General features: G+C 41.3%; 3 protein-coding genes and 1 pseudogene across 13 annotated transcripts in view; 2 read left to right on the forward strand and 2 right to left on the reverse strand.

Moving 5' to 3' along the window:
• The window catches only part of STXBP4 (syntaxin binding protein 4), a 197,888-nt gene extending 193,617 nt beyond the window's left edge, over positions 1 to 4,271 (reverse strand). For both annotated transcript variants that reach the window (XM_025361495.1, XM_025361493.1), the window contains exon 1: positions 4,209 to 4,271. The gene's annotated coding sequence lies outside the window, so the exon portion shown is untranslated. The remainder of the gene's footprint in view (positions 1 to 4,208) is intronic.
• Positions 4,241 to 21,611, forward strand: LOC112609102 (cytochrome c oxidase assembly protein COX11, mitochondrial). 3 transcript variants are annotated; one of them, XR_003116165.1, is made up of 5 exons: positions 4,241 to 4,741; positions 8,161 to 8,316; positions 9,589 to 9,714; positions 11,675 to 11,878; positions 21,396 to 21,611. XR_003116165.1 is itself a non-coding variant. In XM_025361503.1 (4 exons), the coding sequence occupies exons 1-4, from the start codon at positions 4,376 to 4,378 to the stop codon at positions 10,274 to 10,276; spliced, it is 831 nt and encodes a 276-aa protein (XP_025217288.1). In that variant the 5' UTR covers positions 4,241 to 4,375; the 3' UTR covers positions 10,277 to 11,794. The 3 variants fall into 3 exon arrangements, 1 of the variants encoding a protein (XP_025217288.1); XR_003116164.1 differs by having other exon boundaries at positions 11,689 to 11,878; XM_025361503.1 differs by lacking the exon at positions 21,396 to 21,611 and having other exon boundaries at positions 10,094 to 11,794.
• The window catches only part of TOM1L1 (target of myb1 like 1 membrane trafficking protein), a 58,987-nt gene continuing 47,591 nt past the window's right edge, over positions 11,040 to 22,435 (reverse strand). For 4 of the 7 annotated variants that reach the window (XM_025361496.1, XM_025361502.1, XM_025361501.1 and 1 more), the window contains 2 exons: positions 12,359 to 12,420; positions 11,040 to 11,765 (listed from right to left, as the gene is read on the reverse strand). In XM_025361496.1, the coding sequence (XP_025217281.1) occupies positions 12,360 to 12,420 (61 nt within the window). In that variant the 3' untranslated portion in view covers positions 11,040 to 11,765; position 12,359. The remainder of the gene's footprint in view (positions 11,766 to 12,358; positions 12,421 to 22,435) is intronic. The other 3 variants (XM_025361497.1, XM_025361498.1, XM_025361499.1) reach the window with 1 other exon arrangement.
• LOC112609103 lies at positions 18,214 to 19,214 on the forward strand (annotated as a pseudogene). The gene has a single exon (XR_003116166.1). The product of XR_003116166.1 is annotated as an uncharacterized LOC112609103 (transcript).

The following is a 22,435-nucleotide window of genomic DNA, read 5'->3' on the forward strand; positions in this document are numbered from 1 at the left end:
ACTTCCTAAATACAGTTTTCTCTTTCCTTCTTCCTCGTCACTTTTGTCTTGCTGAGTTTTTGGATGGTGTCCAGTGGGCAGCATATTTAATACCCAGCTTTGGGCTGACATACCAGGCAGAGATGAATTCACTTGTCTGGGGTCAAGCTTTCAGCCATAGTAATCTGCTTACATATGGGGGGAATTGAGCAAATAAGTACATACATTGAAGATAAAGATAGCCAGATTTCCTGCTGTTGAACACACTAATGCATACTTGTTTACACACACAAAATCTCTAGGGTCTCTCTGCTGAGAAAGGCCAGTAATGAACACCTCTAGTGCTCAGAGCTTGTTTTTAAATACGACTTTCCACTAAAGAAACCAAAATTCCTGGCAGAAATGGCTGATTCCAAGGCAGGTCAGGAAAATACAAGATAAGTGTGGCATGTTGTTGTGCTAGAAAATAAGGAAGTGATCAAAGAATGATGGAAACATGTCAAAAAGGGGCTTCTATTGGCTAAGTCTAAGAAAATTTGAAGTTAGAATTTAAAAAAATGTAATAAATTGATTAAAATTTGAATTCATGAGTCTATGCTGATGTAAACAAATAAACAAGAAATATATGGTATAGCAAGGAAAACTTTATCTTACAGTAAAATGCCAACTAATAAATCTAGAAGGATTGATAACATTAGAAAGTTGTCATTTGGCATCCATCACAGTAATAACAGATTCAAACAAGAAGCATCAATGGATGCTAAATCTGGCAGAAGAAAAGATGATGGGAAACAGAATATTTACAGTCTCAAAGCTTCTCCCTACAAAACACAAAGATTCTCCCCACAAACCACACATCGCCTATTAATTTATGAATGTGACATATTTGCTAATTCACCGTGTAACAGAGAAACCTGGCAGACACAATCTTAAAGAAACAGAAGTTAACAACATGAAGCCATGGAATAAATTGAAATCATGTGAGACCTAAGAGGACTCACTGACTGAAGCACAGCATCTCCTCTATGATATTCCTGTCAAGGGGTCACAAACATGAGGAAACATCAGACAAGCCTATACTGAGGAACATTTAATCACATAACCAGCCTGTATTCCTCAAAAATGTCAAAGTCATGAAAGATAAGGCTGGGTATGGTGTCTCACGCCTGTAATCCCAGCACTTTGGGAGACCAAGATCACTTAAGGCCAGGAGTTTGAAACCAGCCTGAGCAACTCAGCAAGATCTTGACTCTGAAAAAAAAAAAAAGGAAAAAAAAGACAAGACTGGCAACTTTTCCAGAAGAGGCATGACAACTAAAGTCAACGAGTAATCCTGGATTAAATCCTAGATCTAAAATGGAAATGATTGGGACAAATGGGGTAATTTACGTAGAGTCCATGAATAACATGATGTAAAGAACTTAATGTATATCCGCCAAAATCCATATGTTGAAGCCCTAACCTCCCAGTGTAGCTGTATTTGGATTAGGAAGTAATTATGGTTGAATGAGGTCCTAAGGGTGGGAACCTGATCTCATGGGATTGGTGTCTTTATAAGAGACATAAGAGCTCATTTACTCCAATCTATGTAAGGTCACAGCAAGATGGTAGACATCTACAAGCCAGGAAGACTCCTCACCAGGAAGTGAATCAGTTGATACAGTGACCTTGGACTTTCCAGCCTTCAGAACTGTGAGAAACAAGTATTTCTGTTGTTTAAGCAACCAGTCTGTGGTATTTTGTTATCGGTAGTCCAAGCTGACTACATATGGTAATACTGGATAAATATTAACTTACAGTTTTGATGCCTGCTCTGTGGTTTGGAAGGAGAAAGTGTCCTTGTAATAGGAAATAAACAAGTAAGTATACAGATAAAGAGTGAAGAATCTTCATCATTCCCTAATCTTGGTGAAGAGTATACAAGAAATTTGAGTACTATTATGTTGCAGAAATATTTTAAATGGTTTAATATGTTTGTTAATTGGACATTGAACTAACTGATGTTCTACACATTTCATTCAAAATATAAAAAACCAAAATATTTGTCATTCAGAAGTATTTCATAAATATGAACTGTCATTTCACATTATCATACTAAGATCAGATACAATGCATATTTTCTTTCATTAAAGTAGAAAGCTACTTTAATGATCAACACCACTTCATTGCTATCGATATCACTGTACATAAGAGTTTCATTTTGCAATTATTTTACAAAAAATAAAATCCTGGAGTCCAAGACAAAGACTGTATTATTGACATATATTTATATTGCTACCTGGAGCTACAAGGAAGGGGTGCCTGGAGAAAAAGATTGGTGAGTGGAAATGTATTGTTGGTGTCGGGGATTTCAGTCTATGTTGTAAGAAAATTAAACTATGAGAAATCTCATAGTTTAATTCTAGAAGAGCTGAGAATCTGGTATAAGAACCAAGGCACATGCAGATGAAAAAGATTTTCAAACACTGTCATAACACAATATGAATAAATTTGTAGAATCATGGAGACCTGAAATTTTTAAGACAGTATGCCAGAGTATAGAAAGAAGTCAGAAGGTATTTAGATTTTATTGGTTCTGCAATTTTCTGGCCCTGTGACCACAAATTAATCAATTACTCACTAAAGGTGACCTGCATCACTCATGTGGACTACTGCAATTGCTTCCTAATTGTTCTACTTCCATTCCTCCCCCTACCTTTAATCCATTCTCCACAAAGTAACCAATATCTTTTAAAACATGTGAGTCAGATCATATCACTTGTATGAGTCAAACATTCCAATAGCTTCCTATTACCTTTAGAATAAAATCCAAACCCTTGGGCATGGCTTTAAAGGCTGGTATTACCAGGCCTTTGTTACCTGTTCTGACCCCATTTCCAACCACTTTCCACTCTGCTCACTATGTTGGGAACACAGTGGCCTCCTTTCTGTTCTTCAATCATTCTAGCTCTTTCCTTCCCCTGGGCCTTTGCTTGGCCTGGAATCGTCATTGAGCAGGTAGCTCCTTATCATCATTCAGGTCTAAATTCAAATGTCACTTCTTCAAAAGGACCTTACTTTACTACCACTTCTCATCACTGTCAATCATATTATGTTACTCCATTGTCTTCACTGTACTGATTGTTCATCTGAAGTTCCCTTATTTAGGTAACTGTTACTTGATTATTTTCTTAGTTCCTCAGTAGAAAGGACACTCCATCACAGAAGTGATCTTCCGCCTTGTTCTGTGCTATAGCGCCAGCAGGTCGATTGGTGTCAGGCTCACAGTTGAGAGGCAATAAATAAATAAAATGTCGAATGACTACTTAAATTTTCTCAGGCCTCCAAGTTCCTCATCCACATAGTGGGGTATAATTATACCCGCTCTGACCATTAGAAATGGCCAGGTAGCAAGTAGAAATACAGCCTAACTTCTAACTTAATTCTTACTGTGCCTCGGTCATCATGAAAGTCGCGTTATATGAATATTCTCATTTACTGTTATGATTTCCATTTTACAAGTAAGGACACCAGGTCTTAGAGAGGGCAAGTAACTGATCTAAGGGCACAGGGCCATGGTGAGGACCCGGGTAAAATTCTAGAACTGCCTAACCTCAGAACCTAAGCTCTTAACTGCTATTTTATCGTTTCTAGAAAGATGCTTCCTTCTAATACAGTAAAATCCGCTACGCTGTCTGCCCCCCTCGAGTTCGTCCTGTGGGACAACTGAAGAAAGCTATTACATCCCCCCAAAGGCTTCTTTTCTTTCAGTCTCTCCTTAAATGGCCCTCCTGTCCTGGTCACTCTCTCCCGAACAAACTTCAGCTTGACAGCCTCCCTCTTGCTCCAGCTGTGTGGTGATTTCCACTGGCCAAGTTGTAAAAAGGCATCAGAGCAGGGGAAGCCGACTGCCCACGGGCTGAGAAAATGCAGGCATCGTGGGTGTCCATGAGGGCTGCGGTTAACGCAGCAAGGCTTCCTGAGAGAGGTGATCCCCGAACCAACTCCAGGGCAGTAAGCACAGGAGCCAGCGGCCAGGGGACCCCGGGAGAAAAGACCGCAGGAGAGCGTCGCCGGGGCTGCCGGGTGGAGACAAAGGCTGGTGGAGTTTAAATAAAGATCACAGGCACAACCCCAAGTGATGGCAAGCTTGCACGCGGACGGGCTAAACGCATTTTCCTAAACGTTAAGAGACGCTCTGGCGGGAAGCGAAGTGGGAGGAACGGTCACAAAGCAAAACGCAAACTTACCCGTAATCTGGCAACCCGGCCTCCGTAGCCCTACTGCAAGCGCTGCCACCTGAGGAGCCTGGTAGCCAAGGCAGCGGCAGGCTCAACCCAGATCTCGCGAGACGGAGCAGGCCTCGCGAGATTTGACCTCGTCCCTGAGAGGCTGGTGTGTGTTAGTTCAGGGGGTTATGGGAGGGCTCTGGCATCCGGGATGGAGGGGCGTCGCTTTCTGTGGCTGGCGTTGGATCCACCCTGGGTCTCCAGCCAGGGCTGCAGAGAGGGTAGAGCCGTTTCTTAGGCCAGCGTGGAGTGGGACAGGAGGTGCCGAGAGAGGACTGAGGTGGCTTGGGACATGGAAGCACTGCAGCCTTCCAGCCCGGCATCCAGCACTGCAGCCGCCGCGGCGGCCCAAGAGCTCCGACCCTTTCACGCGCGCGCATGTGGAGGAATGGCGGCGGCGGAACAAAACGACCCTCACTTACGTGGCCGCTGTCGCCGTGGCCATGCTGGGGGCGTCCTACGCTGCCGTACCCCTTTATCGGCTCTATTGTCAGGTAGGGGCCGCGCTGCCCGCAGGGTGGCGCAGATGCGAGAGGTGGGGGTGCAGGACAAATCCCGGGACAAGCCCTCGCCCTGCGGGTCGTAGGTGGAAGAGGTGTCCGATATTATCTACCTAAGAGGAGAGAGGTTCAGAACAGCCACGTAACACCCAAAGCCACCAAAGAAATTGGTGGCAGAACTGCAAGTAGCACCCAGTTCCTCTTAGTGATTGTGCTTATCCTGTGCTGCAGACTCCCTCATCTATGAACTGCACCTCGTCCAAAAAAAAAAAAAAAAAAAAAAAAGGTCCGCAGCCTCTAATCGGGTATCCAGCAGTCTGCCTTACTCTCCTGCGCACACACGCTTTTAAAATGTATATTATTCATACATTCAGTCTGCAAACCACATGTGGTTTATGTGCTAAGGGTAACTCTGGAAATTGGGCTTATCGTGTTTCTTGTGCTTAAACTGGGATTAGCAGTTCCTCCATACAAACAGGGATGAATTAGGCCTTTGAGGCTCTCTCTCCCGCCCCTTTTAATATATAACTGTAATGTACTTAACCTGGAATCTCTTAAGTACATTGCAGTGGTTCTGGGAGTGTGGCGCCCAGGACCAGCAGCATCAGCATCACCCGGGAACCTGTTGAAAGTGCAAATTCTAGGGCCCGACTCCAGGACCGAGTCAGAAACATGGGGGGGTGGGACCAGCAATCTGTATTTTAGTAAGTCCTGCAATTGATTTTGAGGCCAAGTTTTGAGAACCACTGGCAAAGTCAAGTTTCACGTATTTTAGAGATTTAGCCTTTGTCCTTATCTAATAATTTGCAGCTTTGGCTGGGCATTAGGATCACCCGTGGAGCTTAACGTTAAATAAACGTTCCAGGGATCCCCTACCCCAGAGATTCAGGTTAGGAAGCCTAGAGTAGGGACAGGAATTTCGGTTTAAAAATCAGGCCACAAGCGAGAGCTACACATTGTGTTCAGTAGGTGTTTAAGATAGTGGCTCCCAAAATTCATTGTACAGCTGCATTGGGAATCACCTGGAGAGCTTCTAAAAATCCTCACACATTACCTATTTTTATCACAATGCCAGAGTGGGAACCAGGCATCAGTAATTGTCAATTGTGTTTTAGGTGATTCCAACGTGCAGGAAAGTTTGGGAATTGCTATTTTAACACCATGACTGGTATTCTTAGCTGGAGTTCACTCTGTCCGTGAGGCACGTTTATTTATTTAAATTTGTAGAGACGAGGTCTCCCTGTGTTGCTCAGGCTGGTCTCTATTCCTGGGCTCAAGTGACCCTCCTGCCTTGGCCTCCCACAGTGCTGGGATTACAGGCGTGAGCCACCATGCCCAGGCTGTGGAGATTAATTTACCTTTCTTTTAGATGATGAAGCAGCAGAAGGCAAAAGGACTTTTCTTTTCTGGCATAGTCTCCTAATGCCAGCATTTATGTGGGAATGTGCAATAATTGATTTCTGAGGATGAGTATAGAATGTGAATTACTTTTCATCAGAGACCAAACCCAGGCATGAATTCTAAAACTACCAGTTGGTTAAATCATAAGCAGAACTGAATCCAAATCAGCAAATCTAGATCATTCTCAGACTGCCAGGGGTCTGGAGGAGAGTGAAATCTGTCCCTCAGGAAACATTTAGCAATGTGTGAAGACATTTTTGGTTGTCACAGCATGGAGGTGGGGGTATAGGGTGCTATTGGTATCTAATAGGTAGAGGCTGGGAATGCTGCTAAATAACCAACAAAGCACTGCCTCACCCCCAAACAACAAAAAATTATTCAGCTCAAAATGTCCATAGTGCTAAGATTGAGAAACTCTGCCCCAAACTAAAATAATTGATAATATTGTGTGTGAAATGTGCCCACATGCAATCATAGGTCAGGAAGGCAAATGTAATTTGTAATCTATCAGGTTCTTAGAGCTAGTAGCACAACTAGAATAGCGATCAGGACATCTTTTCAGTGCAGTTTTCTAGTCTTTTTGTCTATTTTACTTTCTCTAGGCATTGAACTTAGAAATTTGAAGAATCCATGTTCAAAGACTATATCAGGGAATCTTTATTGAGGGAGGATACTTAAAAATATTTTTATTCAAGTGACAAATTCTTCAGGAAAAGGAGTTACATCTTAAACATTATAGCACTCAGGCAGAAGGATAAACAAGGATAAAGGCTTGCCCTCTGATGCATCTTTTAGGGATATAATGTAATTCAGTTATGTTGTATGGCAGTTGAATAAAGTTAGTTGACTTGTGTAACAGAGGATGCTAAAACACTGTATCTTGCTGGGAGTCTTCCCCTAGCCTCAAATTTGTTTTTTTCTTCCTAGCATAGTAACAGGCTAATTATCTGGAAATCAGAATTCTGGCAACCTCAAGTATCCGAAGAAAGATGACCTTGGAAGTAAGGGCTTTTTTTTTTTCTTCTTCTTTTGAGATGGAGTCTCACTCTGTCTTCCAGGCTGGAGTGCAGTGGCGCGATCTCGGCTGACTGCACCCTCCGCCTCCGGGGTTCAAGTAATTTTCCTGCCTCTGCCTCCCGAGTAGACCTAGGACTACAGGCGTGTGCCACCACGCCCGGCAATTTTTTTTTTCTATTTTTAGTAGAGACGGGGTTTCACTATGTTAGCCAGGATGGTCTCCATCTCCTGACCTCATAAGTCACCCGCCTTGGCCTCCCAAAGTGCTGGATAAGGGCTTTTTTTTAAAAGTGATGTCAAGGAAATAACTGTCATGAATAAAAGAAGTGTCAGACACAAATACTCTTGATGCCCTATGATTATTTCTGTGGCCATAGGGATTAGGTGCTCTGATTACTGATTTATATAAAAGCTCTACTATACAGAGAAGTACAGAGAAAGATTCAAAAACATTAACCAACATGGGAAAATACATATGATGCCTTAGAAAAGCAGAATGTTAATAAAAGTGAAGCTACAATCTAATTTGGATTATAAAAGCTGTGATATGGAAAAGGACCAGACAGGAATATGGAAAAATTGAATTAACATTTTCAGTGAAATTATGAGGTGATGGGTAAATTTTATTTCTATTAACGAAACACTAGCAATGAAGAGAAATGTTTTTTTTCACAAATGGCGAAGCTGGAAATTGTGAGTTCTTCTATCAGTGATAATAGTTCACTTATCTAGTGATTCTGCTTTTCCCAGACTCATTTTTGACCATGCCAGGTAACCAAGGGATTGCTGAAAAAGAGAAATGACTGCAACGAATACAGGCTCATGACATCCCAAAAGTGGTCAGACTCTTAACAGTTACAGAAATGGTCAGTTAACCATATGTAAACTTGGCTCCAAATGGATTATTAATACTACATTGTTTTTAAACTTTCATCAAATAAATAGATCATCAACACCTAAAAGTATTGTTTAACATATTTGGTATCTTTTTCTAGACTACTGGACTTGGAGGATCAGCAGTTGCAGGTCATGCCTCAGACCAGATTGAAAACATGGTGCCTGTTAAGGATCGAATCCTTAAAATTAGCTTTAATGCAGATGTGCATGCAAGTCTCCAGTGGAACTTTAGACCTCAGCAAACAGAAATATATGTAAGTGACTAACCAGCCATTAAAAGATTACTTTATTAATGTAAATTCCTTTCTTTCATCACTTAAACTGTCAGAGAACTACTTTTAACAATGTGATTCTAATAAAACATGACATTTTTTCTTGTTCCAAACTGACTTTTACTGTCATGTAACTTAAAAATTAAAGTATAAGTTCTGTTTACATTAGATGTAAGGCACTGTCAAAAAGTAGTCTATGGGAATAAAAAAAATTATAGTAATGGAACCCGTCAGTATTTTGAAATTAAGTTTAGATGAGTGAAACAGTTGGGAATAGCAGTAACTGTCAGGCTATATAGCTTCCTGACTTTTCCTCAGGCATAGAAGACATGGGAAAAATGTGGAAAAGCATTGGTGACAATAATTAGTTTACTGGTTTATATCAAAAGTATCCCTGTCCTTCTAAAAGAAAAAAAATTGAGGGCCTTTGAAGTAATCAATAAGTAGTAAATAGTTATGTTATACTCCAGTGAGACTGAGACTATACCTAAAAGCTTTCCTAAAATTTTAACCAACTGTAAGAAAGATTTTAACTGATAGCTCATTAATTGAGGATTAGCCAGAGTTAATTTCAACCCATATTGGAAAAGCCTTATAAATATTATTGCTTGCCCAGTTTAGTAAACATGACTGAATCCCTTAATAATTAAAGGTTTTATAGGTTATGATTATGAATCTTATCCAATTACATGGTAGTATACAAGGTATTAGTGGCTGAATTGGTACAAGTGACAGAATATCCTTTGGAAAAATTTTTTAAGCCTTGCTATTTTCTTATTTTCTCCAAACAAAGTATTAACACTCTGTGGCATAATAAAGGTTCTAGTCAGTCAGTCTTATTCTGGTTTTAAGGTAAGTTTAATGTTGGTATTTAAAAAAAAAAAAAGTCAATCATGACATTCAGGTATAAGTGTTACAGAAAAGTTGGGCTAGGGCTGTTATATGATTGGCTTGGACACATTTTAAATAATGTAATTTGCAGATTATTCCTTGAAGACCTCAAATATACAAGAGGACAATTCATAACTAATTGTGGATATTAGAACATTGGTTCTTCATTGACATATGCAAGTAAGTTTTTAAAGTCATATGTTTATGGGTAATACTCAATTTATTTTGCTGAACCCTGCATTAGATTAGGTATTATGGTCTGATGAATAGGCAAAATAATGAGACTAATTTAGCAGGGAAAAGAGGAACTTTGTGAGATTCAAAGTATTGATTTTATATATATATATATATTCTTCAAAACAGGTGGTGCCAGGAGAGACTGCACTGGCGTTTTACAGAGCTAAGAATCCTACTGACAAACCAGTAATTGGAATTTCTACATACAATGTTGTTCCATTTGAAGCTGGACAGTATTTCAATAAAATACAGGTAAAACAAAGTGTAAACTTTACAGAATATGATAAAGGTACATGAAACTATTTAGTATGAAACTTAGTGTTTTTAGTAGATCTTGTGATTTCTGAAAACTAATTTCTTCTAAATATCAAACTGTTTTTCTTCATTATCTATACCTGCTATGCAGATATTGAGAACCAAACCAAATGAATATCTGCTTTTAAGATTAGAATTTGTTCTTGATCCTTAAAGCAGAATTCATTGAGATGAAAAGATGCTCTTATCACAGAACTGTGTATTTAACCATATGCTTATTAAAATCAAGAAGTGTACTAGAATGCTAAAAGAACTGTATAGTTTGTTATGCAATATGAGAATAGAAATGTTATTAAAGTCTTTCTATAATTTCCAGTGCTTCTGTTTTGAAGAACAAAGGCTTAATCCCCAAGAGGAAGTAGACATGCCAGTGTTTTTCTACATTGATCCTGAATTTGCTGAAGATCCAAGAATGATTAATGTTGATCTTATCACTCTTTCTTACACTTTTTTTGAAGCAAAGGAAGGGCACACGTTGCCAGTTCCAGGATATAATTGAAGTCAGCAACTAAGTCTTCCTTCAAAGTTGATTTTTGGGAAAATCATGTATCCTATCTTCTCAAAGGAGAAATACTGTACAATAATATGAAGTCTTATATTTTAAATAATTTTTCTCAACTAATTTATTTCACTTAAAATTGAGAGAACAAGTTCAGCTTTTGTCATAAGAAACCCACATACCTAGCTAGAATATATGATTGACTATTCAATACCATACTGAAGAGTTTGATAGTATTAAAATAAGCCATTTTGTTTTTTAAATATGCAGGCATGGGTTCATCTTAATTCTATAATTCCCTTCCAGATTATTAACTCTTCATACTTACAGCAATTAATCTGACAATGTTTTTCAAAAATGTATGATCCAGGTTATTTATTTCAAGTCATAGGCCAGAACTTCTGACCATGTTTATTATATCTAAAAGAGTTGGTTGCTGTTTTCCTTATGAACAGTCAGTATTTTAAAAGCTCAAAGTAGAAGAGGAGTCACTAAGTCCTAACAGCTTGTCCAAAGATTTAAATTCTTATTTCAAATTTGATTTGTGCTTTAAGATTTAGGGCTATTTTATATTCAGAGTTCTGAATAGATGATTACTTTGAAATTGTAGTATCATGAAATTGAAATAAAATACATCTAGGCTACTAGCCAAAGTGTCATCATTACAAGCCCATGAATGTTAAAATGTACAGGTGGGATTGTGAAGATTTACTGACATCAAAAGTTCTTCTGGAAAAAAACCTTTGTAAAAAAAAAAAACATATTAAATTATTTTAATAGTGATTTATTTGTCATCAAATGTACAACTTATTCTAAATATTTTCATTTTCTGTGTTCCAAATAGAAATGTTAAGTTGCAGTAAAAAAAAAAGACTATTTAGCATTACAAAGAATCATATTTCAAGGCCGCCCAATGTAGAGTCCAGTGACCTGTTCAGGACACCTGAAATACAATTAAATGACAATTATCAAGGTTTTAACAATTTATAGTTCTAAACCAGAGGATTATAAAGAAGTGCAAATTGACTTTTACATTCAACTTTAGTTAAATGAAGGCACTCAGTATTCTTCCTGAATAATACATTCAATTTCTCACATTTTATGCTTTCATCTATTCAGAATTATTTTGTAGTAAAATAATCTACTCTTATCACACCTGTGTGACGATTTCTAAATGTAGGAGGGCCTGTGAAATATATGACACTGCAGTTAAATTGGTTGGCCTAAGGACTAAGTAATTTTTCTGCTGCTGAAGTTTTAAGTGAGTATTTGTTCCCAAGAAGTTCTGTTGAAATCTCACGCTGTTGTCAGGAATCAGTGTTATCCTGGAACTGTTATTCTTCTATTTAATCTTCATCATAGCAGAAATGTTCCAGTGTGGCTTTGACATGGTGGCAGGTATTGTCTTCCAGGCTTCAAAGCTGCACAGTCTACCCTTTAGAGAGTTGGCACCTTTGATGTGGCTAGTGAGCTGATCATCCACTTTCTTCTAAAATAAAGAGAAGAAAATAGCCAGTATTCATCCTGTCCTCTTTCCCCATTCCTTGATAACTCTCTTGTCTTTACTGGGAGGCTGGAGAGCCACAGTCTTGTAGAAGAAAGGTAAGAATGTGCTTCTTCCATAGGGGAGGGTATAAGGGGAATAAATAAATTTAATAGTTCATTGGTGATCATTAAGTAGTAAATACATGGGATTAGTAGTGCTGAAAATAGGAAAAACTCAGACCTATTTGGAATACTAACAGTAAATGGGCCTGCTGGTACCGGTTAACAAGTATTAACTGCACATAAAAGACAAATGCCTGATTTCAGTGCTACTCCTATTGCTCATCTATTTTGTTAGCATTAATATTTCTATACCATAAACTACTATATTTCCAAGTCTTATTTACAGATGAGAAAATCACAAAGAATGAATCTCATTAGTGAACAATGGTTCAGCACAATTGGAATGATTCAGGGGAACTCATATTTCAAAGTGACAGACTCAGATGGCTCTTACAAAATATAAATACTAAATATGTAAAGTGATAATTATACTGAAATTATATGTAATTAAGTTGTATAAGTTGAAGTCTTTACCTCAGTCACCATGATTTTCAGTTCCTTTGTGCTGGTGAGCATCAATTTCTTCATAAATAGCTCTGAAACAAAGCCATCACAGCAAAAGGGTTATATATCAATTTCAAAGTGCTATTTTCGTTTTTAACTGCCAGCACCGTAATTAAAAATTGAGCTGTTTTTGGAGTTCCGGCTATATATGAGTTAAAAATAAGTTTCTGCCCTGAAGTGTATATTCTAGTTTTCTTAAATTCTAATGTTGCACTTCCTTTTTTTTTTTTTTTGGAGACAGAGTCTCACTCTTTTGTCCAGGCCGGAGTGCAATGGTGCTTTCTTGGCTCACTGCAACATCTGCTTCCTGGGTTCAAGTGATACTCCTGCCTCAGCCTCCTAAGTAGCTGGGATTACAGGGACATGCCACCATGCCCAGCTAATTGTTTTGTATTTTAAGTAGAGACAGGGTTTCACCATGTTGGCCAGGCTGGTCTCAAACTCCTGACCTCAGGTGATCTGCCTGCCTCTGCCTCATAAAATGCTGGGATTACAGGTGTGAGCCACCAAACCCGCCCTTAATGTTGCAATTCCTATGCCTCTTAAAAGTATGTATTTTATAGAACCAATTTTTTATTGTGATTTAAATGAGAAATATGGCTCAAATTTGAACAGTTTATGTTTTGCTTAAAAAAGTCTTCAGTTCTTCTGGTTTCAAACATTTTTTAAAAATATTAGGACAAGTGTAGTGGCTCACACCTATAATCCCAGCATTCTGGGAAGCTGAGGTAGGTGGATTGCTTGAGTCCAGTATTTCAAGACCAGTCTGAACAACATGGCAAAATACCATCTCTACAAAAAAATATAAAAATTGCCAGGTGTGGTGGTACCGGCCTGTTGTCCCAGGTACTCAGGAAGCTGAGGTGGGAGGATCACTTGAGCCTAGGAGGCGGAGACTGCAGTGAGCTGAGATCCTGCCACTGCACTCCAGCCTGGGCTACAGAGCAAGACTCTTGCCTTAAAAAAAAAAATTAATCTTCCAGCTTATTTAATCTATGTGATTATAGTCCAGACTCCTCAGCCACCTATAGCTCATCACTGTCATTTCTGTACATTTTTTATGTTGTTTAATGACATCCTTCATTCGTTTTTCTTTTTCTTTTCTTTTTTTTTTTTTTTTTTTGAGACAGGGTTTCACTCTATCACTCATGCTGGAGTGCAGTGGTACAGTCATGACTTACTGCAGCTTCAACCTCCCAGGTTCAAGTGATCCTCCCATTTCAGCCTCTCAAAATGTTGGGATTAGAGGCATGAGCCACCATGCCAGGCCCATTCAGTTCTTTATATGTATCTTACATATGTCTGTAAAATATCTATAACTGAAAGCACAACATTCATATATACAGTATAGCAAAACATGGCTGAGGAAAAATCTCAAAAATCACAGCACTGTGAAACCATGATCACCAAGTTCATAAGGCCCCAGAATGGTCCTACAATTTTAATCTTTCCCTAAAAAGTTTGGTCTCATCTCCCTCAAAATGATTTCAGTCTTCTTCACTCTCCTCAGACCTCTGACCTCTCTGGTAGAAACCTCATTCTTAATACATTAAATGTCTTGATATGGAAACTTTCTCATTTTCCCATCACTAAATCTTCAAGTTTATCTTCATCTGTATTGTCCATTATTTCTGTGATCCTATCTATTCCTGGCTTCTGAAGCACTTCACCCAGTTATTCTCCCCTTCCTGAGTCTTCAGCCTCTCCTATGCCAGATCCTATTCTTTGACATTCACAGATTCTCCAGCATCTTCCATATCTCCCATTTTATACAAAGTACAGTCTTTAATTCCATCTGTACTTGTAGTAAATGCCTTGGTATCCTCTAGCTACCAAATTCCCCCCACCCTGCCTTTTTTTTTTTTTTTTTTGAGGTCGAGGTTCACTCTTGTTGCCCACGCTAGAGTGCAATAGTGTGATCTCAGCTCACTGCAACCTCTACCTCCTGGGTTCAAACAATTCTCCTACCTCCTTCTCCTGAGTAGCTGGAATTACAGGCACCCGCCACCATGCCTGGCTAATTTTTGTATTTTTAGTAGAGACAGGGTTTTGCCATGTTGGCCAGGCTGGTCTCAAACTCCTGACCTCAGGCGATCTGCCCACCTTGGCCTCCCAACGTGCTGGGATTATAGGCATGAGCCACCGTGCCCGGCCCAAAACCCATTTTCATCACTGCTTCTCATTTAAGTTCTAAGAAGTTATCTGCACTTACTGTCTCTACTTAATCTCTTATGTGCTTTTCAACTGAAATTTGGGTTCTGTATCCATCAGTCCATCAAAGTAGCTTTACTAAAATCATCAAGTGATCTCTAATCCATTATCTAGTTTTTAGTTCTCATCTTACTTGTCTGCCCCTAGCACTGTTCTTCACAGTTGTACTCACTTCTCTTTGCTTCCAAATTACAGTTTCCTCATCTGGTACTGAGCTCCCTGTTAACTTTCTTTACTCTTGTCTTTAGCATTTCCATTTCCTTGAATGTGCCAGAACTCTGTCCTCTGGGTCTTTGTACAGGTTGTTCCTTGAGCCTACAATATTCATTTCCAAACTTTTAACTAAGAATTGCGGGCCTCAGCTTTTAATGCTACCTGAAGCTTTCTCTAACCCCCATTTAAATTAGTTCTGTTATACACTTTCAAGTTGCCATATTCTTTCATAACATTAACACAAATTGTAAACCTGTATTTGGTGATTTGTCTAATTTCTGTATCCATGCTACATTTAATCTCTGTGAGGATAAGGGAGCATGTTTCTTGCTCAAAATTATAAATTAGTCCAGTCATAGTCCCTGGCACATAATATTGAAATAAATGAATCGTGTATATCCTTCATAAACATACTGTTTGTCCTGGTAGAGCAAAAATTGTCAACCTGGGGTTCATGGACAACCAGTGATGTGAAAAAACCCAGTAATTTCCTGCAAGATTCTGTGCTTTTCCTTGGAGAGAAGTCCCTGAATTTCATGGGACTTTCAAAAGAACTGAGACATTCTGACCCCCAGAAAGACCCATCACAGGGATAAAGAGTTCCAAAGCTTCACCTCTCCAGCTTTTTACTGTCTCTCCCACCTCCAGTCTCTGTGACACTGCCATATCTACATAGAGCAATCTCCTAATTTGAATAGAATCAAGAAATTTTCCACTACGTATTTGGATGGAGAAAAAACAAGTTTCTAGAAAGCATACCTAGTTTAGTGCTAGTTTCTTAAACCACTAATATGATCAGTGATAGATCTACTCTATCAGGCAGAATGACTTAGAGAAATTTCTCAAACCTGAGTTAGGAAAAAATACATAGTGGACTCCTAAGTCCCTTAACATCTGCTCATAAATTAAGTCAACCATTACACTGAGGGATTAAACCAGGGACCATAATATCAAATGTCTACACATGTCAGCCAAAGAAGAGATGCAGAGGGTTGGGTGGGACTGTAAGCAGATAGGAAGGGTCTCCAGGGACTATAGGAATACAATCAACTTGATTAATCACCTTTTTTCCCCAAACCCTGTGTGGAATGCAGCCAGCTAGCTGGTTTAAACCAGCTCATGACAGACCTCAGAAATTTACAGATGGATCCTAGTGTACTTGCTTCATTACCATAACATGTGACCTGTGTGCTGAAATAACTCACTGCATCTGTACAACTGCAACCCCTCTCCATATAATAACATACCCTCTTCCCTATCACCCCATAAAACCCTCCTGTCACTTTCCTGCTTTGGAGACTATGCCCAGTGGTTTATTTGTGACAAGTAATAAAACTCCTATTGCTCAAAGCCTACATTCTTGGTTGGTTATAGTGGCTCATGCCTATAATCCCACCACTTTGGAAGGCTGAGACAGGAGGATTGCTTGAGCCCAGGAGTTCAAAACTAGCCTGGTCTACATAGACCCCCCTTCTCTATAAAAAAAAAAAGAAAAAATTAAAAGGCTGGGCATGATAGCTTACACCTATAATCCCAGCACTTTTTGGGAGGCTCAGGCTCAAGTTCAAGGTAAATGAACTTGAGACTGAGAGTTCGAGACCAGCCTGGGCAACATGGCAAAACCCTGTCTCTACTAAAAATACAAAAAATTAGCCAGGCGTGGTGGTACGTGTCTGTGGTCCCAGCTACTCAGGAGGCTGAGGCATGAGAATTGCTTGAGCCTGGGAGGCGGAAGTTGCAGTGAGCCGAGATCACCCCACTGTACTCCAGCCTGATAGAGTGACACTCTGTCTCAAAAAAATAAATTAGCCAGGCATGGTGGCGTGCCCCAATAGTCTCAGCTACCCAGGAGGCTGAGTAGGGAGGGCTACTTCAGCCTCATAAGTCAAGGCTGCAGTAAGCCATGATCATGCCGCTTTATTCTAATTTGAGTGACACAGCGAGACCCTGTCAAGAAAAAAAAAAAAAAAGAATAACCTGTGTTCTCATGGAGGGTTGTCTGTTACTCACCAGATGAATGAATCTCAGGTTTTTTTTAGGGGTAACAAGTCCGGCACCCCAGATGGGACCCAGGCCCTGACTTGACTTCCCATATAGGCTCCTGGCAGGCAAAGCAGTGGGCTGTGGAAGCCTGCCTGGGCCAACTCATCTCGGTTGCCAAGAGGGAGACTAGAGAAAGGCCTTGGGACCCCTGAACTGGTGTCTAGTGTAGTCCACTAACCAGCACCACAAGATCTCTCTGGGAGAGTAGAAGTGGCTGCCTAGAGTCCAGACCTTTTGCTCGGTGTTCCTTCGAAGCAGCAGCTCCCTTAACTACTAAAAGAGTGGTCTGGGTTTTGATCATTAGGATTCTGGGTTGTCAGGATTAGGACCTAGGTCAAGGGATCCAGGATTGTTGAGAAAAAGAACTTCCTTCTTTCAGGTCTGGGAGACAGAGACATCGCCATCGTTTTAACAAGGGGAATCCCCAACATAAAGACAAGGATGCTTGTCTTCAGGAGTTGATCCCTATCTGGTATGACGGTAGGGCTCGATATTCTTCCTTGTCTGTGGCCTGAATGAATATGAAGTCTGGATTCCTCTACCCTTAGTGTGTGGGAACCCCTAAAATATCAGGCTTTGTTTTGCAGCAGTCACAGAAGAACTGCTATTGGTTTGATGAGGAGACCAACTTTCAAAGGGGGCAGTTTTGGTGGGATCATGATCCCTGGAACCAGAATGCAGTGATACAAAGGTTATGTGAACAGAGTGTGTGTGCTTTCTCTGAGGAAACACCTCACTTGATTGATTTACCTACCTCCCCACCACCTGAGCTAGATCCAGAACTACTTCAGTGTCTCCATGAGATCTCCTGGGAGGCTGCCCGGACTGAACATGATCCAGGGAAAGAAAATCACTGTTACACTCTCAGCTCCCCAGGACCTCCACTCCAGATGGCTTCGCATAGTGGCAAGCAAAGAGGACCACAAGTATTCAAGCTGAGTTGTGGGATTTGTGTTATCATTAATCTCCAGAGTTTGGAAGCCCCTCAAACTCTGTGCAGAGACCCTAGGATGTGGTGAACCAGGTCTTGGAAAGAGAGCTTGTTGGGGTGCCTCCTCTGGCAATGGAAACTGCATATCAACTCATGACCAAAAAGCAAATGACATATTACTGTAATAGAGCCTGGCCCCAGTATTCCCTAGGAGATCAGAAGAGATGGTCTGAACGTGGGTCACTTACTACAATTCTCCAATTGGACTTACTTTGCAAGAAATACGGTAAATGGGAAGAAATACCCTATATGCAATGTTTTATGGCCCTCTATCAAAACCCTGCCCTGCAGATGAAATGCAGAATATGTAAATTGGCCAAAGGGAACTATATTGCCAATTCTAGAAGCCTCTGGAGAGGAAGCACCAGTCATGTGGGGGCCTGTAGGGAAGGGAACAAGAAGAGTCCCTTTATTTCCCTCTTCAAGAGAAGTGAGGCCCTCTAACTCTACTTGGGGCCTGGTACCTTGACCAATACAGGGGCATAGTCCACCTTCTTCCTTGGGAATGGTGCTCTCAGCACCTCCAGGGGAAAGCAAGGGCCCGTTATGTACTTGCCGGGCCCTCCAAACTGCAGAGCCAGCAATGGCTCCTGCTATGGCAATAGCAGGCCCCCGCCCCCGCTGTACTCTTCTTTGCCAGGGAGCACCACTCATAGTGGGAATGCATATAACCCTGGAGGGTGACTGTTCCCACTCAGAGCGTGCCTGTTGGAGAAAGAGGTTTTGCTTGGGTCTATGGTTTTTAAAACTGTTGACTTGTATAACTGGAAATCTCATAGTAAGGGCTTATGGGTGAGCCCACAAGAGTTCATAACTCGCATATGGAGAATATTCTCCACACATAACCCTACCTGGCCAGGTGTGCAGACCTTAACAGCAACCCTGCTCACAGCAGAAGATAAATCTGCCACCATGGCCAAAACTGAGGAGAAGGCAGACAATATGTGTGCTGATAACCTGGTGACCTGTCCTGTTGAGGTGTTGGTCCCAATAGCTAACCCAAACTGGGACCCCAATGATGACAAGAATCAAGAGTGGCTTCATCATTATAGGAATATGCTTCTCAGAGGTATGAGGGAAGCAAGCCAGCCCCCAGTCAATTGGGGAAATCTCAGAGAAACAGAACAAGGCCCTAATGAAAATCCATCAGCATTCCTAAATCGATAATAAGAATGCCTCCAGAATTACACCCCTTGGGACCCAGATGACCCAAAAGCCGAGTAGTACTTTAATCCCACTTCATCTCTCAGCCCCAGATATTCAGAGAAAACTCTAAAAATTGGCAATAAGTCCACACACTCCCCCTTTCCAACTGGTAGACATCTCCTTTAAGGTCTACAGTAAAGAGATGTGGCATCTGATGAAAAAGAGGACAAGAAGATGCAGCAGCCCTACAGACTACTTCAGGAAAACCAGGAAGATGGCATGAGTGAGTGACCAGGGCCCCCGCCATGGAAATCAGGGCCTGCCTACACTGAGGCCCAAACAATGTGCTTACTGGAAGCAGAAAGGATGCTGGGAAAGGGAATGTCCAAATCATCCCCAGAGAGGGAAGAAAGAGGACAAGCCTGAGATACCAGTTCCCTGTAACTGGACAAGAAACTGATGGATGGGGCCATGGGGCTCCCTGCCTGGCTCCTCAAAGCACGATCCACATCTCCCCTCCAGGTTACACAGAATAAGGGGGGCAGCCAGTTGGGTTTTTATTTTTTTTTTATTTTTTTGAGACAGAGTCTGTTACCCAGGCTGGAGTGCAGCACCGTGATCATGGCATACTGCAGCCTCCAACTAGGCTCAAGCAGTCCTCCTACCTTAGCCTCTCAAGTAGCTGGGACTAAGGCACACCTGGCTAATTCTTTTTGTTTGTTTGTAGAGACAAGGTCTCATTATGCTGTCAGGGCTGGTCTTGAACTCCTGGGCTCAAATGATCCTCCAACCTTGGCCTCCTGAAGTGTTGGCATTACAGGCATGAGCCACTGTACCCGGCCACCAGCTAAGTTTTTGATCAACACTGTAGCCATGTTTTCTGTGTTGATCACTAAAAGTGGACCCTATCCAGGAGGGAATGTATATAAGGGATGTGTCTCATAAAGGAAATAAAAGATTCTTGGAGCCTCCGGTCCATGAAATGGTATCTAAAACTTTGACTCATTCTTCTGTTCCCCAAATGTCCCATTCTCCTTTTGGACTTCTAAGTTTGGAGCCACAATTTCTCTAAATCAGGACAGGATAGAGGTGTTCTGAGCCCATGGCACTGCCATGCTAGGCGTAGTTCCTGGGGAAGTTCCAAACTTGGGACCTCATAAGACTCCTTGGCTAATGTGGTACTAGATAACTGTATAGCATTAGACTGCCTCTTAGCAGTAACAGGGAGGAGACTGTGCAGTTATTAATTCCTCTTGCTGTACCTGAATAAATACCTCAGGGGAAACAGGAAGTTAACATTAGGAAAGTCCATGCCCAAGCCTCTCGGCTCCACACTTTTAATCAATAGCCATATATATATATATATATATATATTTTTTTTTTTTTTTTTTTTCCAGAGTCTCACTCTGTTGTCCAGGTTGGAGTGCAGTGGTGCATAATCTGGGCTTACTGCAACCTCCACCTCCCGGGTTCAAGCAATTTTTCTGCCTCACCCTCCTGAGTAGCTGGGACTATGAGCGCTTACCACCACACCTGGCTAATTTTTGTATTTTTAGTAGAGATGGGGTTTCACCATGTTGCCCAGGCTGATCTCGAATTCAGGGTGATCCGCCCGCCTTGGCCTCCCAAAGTGCTGATAAGGGAGAAGACCACCCCTCATATCTTCTTATGCCCAATTTCTGCCTCCAAAGAAAGAAGCAGTAAAAACTAAAAGGCAGAAGTGAAATCCACAGGCAGACAGCCTGGCGCTGCACCCTGGGCCTGGTAGTTAAAGATTGACCTCTGACAATTGGTTATGTGATCTATACATTACAGACATTGTATAGAAAAGCACTGTGAAAATCCCTATCCTGTTTTGTTCCGATCTTATTACCGGTGCACGCAGCCCTTAGTCATGTACCCCCTGCTTGCTCAGTTGATCACGACCCTCTCACACGCACTCCCTTAGAATTGTGAGCCCTTAAAAGGGACAGGAATTGCTCACTCCGGGAGCTCGGCTCTTGAGATGGGAGTCTTGCCGATGCCCTCGGCCGAATAAACCCCTTCCTTCTTTAACTAGGTGTCTGAGGAGTTTTGTCTACAGCTCGGTCCTGCTACACTGGGATTACAGGGGTGAGCTGCCACACCCGGCCTAATAGCCATGCTTCTAACTCTATTTGAGAAACTCTCAAATTAGCAATACCCGGCCTAATAGCCATGCTTCTAACTCTATTTGAGAAACTCTCAAATTAGCAATACCCGGCCTAATAGCCATGCTTCTAACTCTATTTGAGAAACTCTCAAATTAGCAATACCAAGTGTTACTTGGTTTCTTCCCCTAACGGGGCCACTAATTTTGTTGCTCTTACTACTGTTGTTTGGTCCCTGCATCTTTAACCTCTTCATAAAATTCGTATCTTCTAGATTAGAAAAATTTCAATTGTAGGTGCCTTTGTGACCTATCCTGGGAGACCCTAAAACATATTTAGTTTTAGTGCCTAGAGATTTTCACTCCTCTAACATCTCTGGATACAGTGTCCCTGGATCAACGTGAAGAAGTTACAAAAGAATGCCCTCTGACCTTGGCCCCTAAAGAATTTACTTGTGCTAAGTAATAAAATGACTATTGATCAAAACCTGTGTTCTTCGGAAGAGTCATCTGTTACTATCCAGGTGAATGAACCCTGGATTTTCTGGTGGGTAACAGGGCCTGAGGGCTGCAGAGCCTGCCTGTGTAAAGGAGATAGCTACTACTCAGCCCCAGCCCATAGCTGGCATGTAAAAATTCAGGCTTGGTGTTGCCAGAGTATCTAAATGATCAAGAGGTCCAGATTTTTTATTTTCAAATATCCAAGTTTTCAGCTGTTGGCAACTGTGGTCTTATGATACATACTGTTTTTGTCTAAGGTTTCTGGCTTACAACTCCCATAGCCCTTGTTACAGTCTTTTGTTATAATGTTGGGTGTGTCAGGCCTTAGGAGCCAGCCTCTGGAAGCAGAATTGCTCTGACCTTCTCTAGTCCTCCTTTCACCTGCCCCAAGGCACCACTCTAATTGCCCACCTTTTTGACTGTGGGTCATAAGAGCCTCCCTAGAGAGGGTCCTGCCCTATACCCTGGGGAAACGAACTGCTGACATCAAGAAGCTTCCATTAAAAACCCCAGAGGACTGGGTTGGGGTTGGGGTGGGTCGAGTCAGTTTCTGGATAGCTGAACATGTGGAAGTACCTGGAGGGTGGGACTCCAGGGAGGACACGGAAACTCCATGGCCTCTTCATCTGCATCCTTTGCAATGTCCTTTATAATAAACAAGTAAATGTAAGTATTTCCCTGAGTTCTGTGAGCTGCTCCAGCAAACTAATTAAACCCAAAGAGGAAGGCATGGGAACCCAACTTGAAGCCAGTCAGTCCTAAGTTTGGAGGCCCAGACTTGTGACTAGTGTCTGGGAAGGTAGGTGTCAGGGTG

This window comes from Theropithecus gelada, chromosome 16 (genome assembly GCF_003255815.1).
Source record: "Theropithecus gelada isolate Dixy chromosome 16, Tgel_1.0, whole genome shotgun sequence".
Lineage (NCBI taxonomy): Eukaryota > Metazoa > Chordata > Mammalia > Primates > Cercopithecidae > Theropithecus > Theropithecus gelada.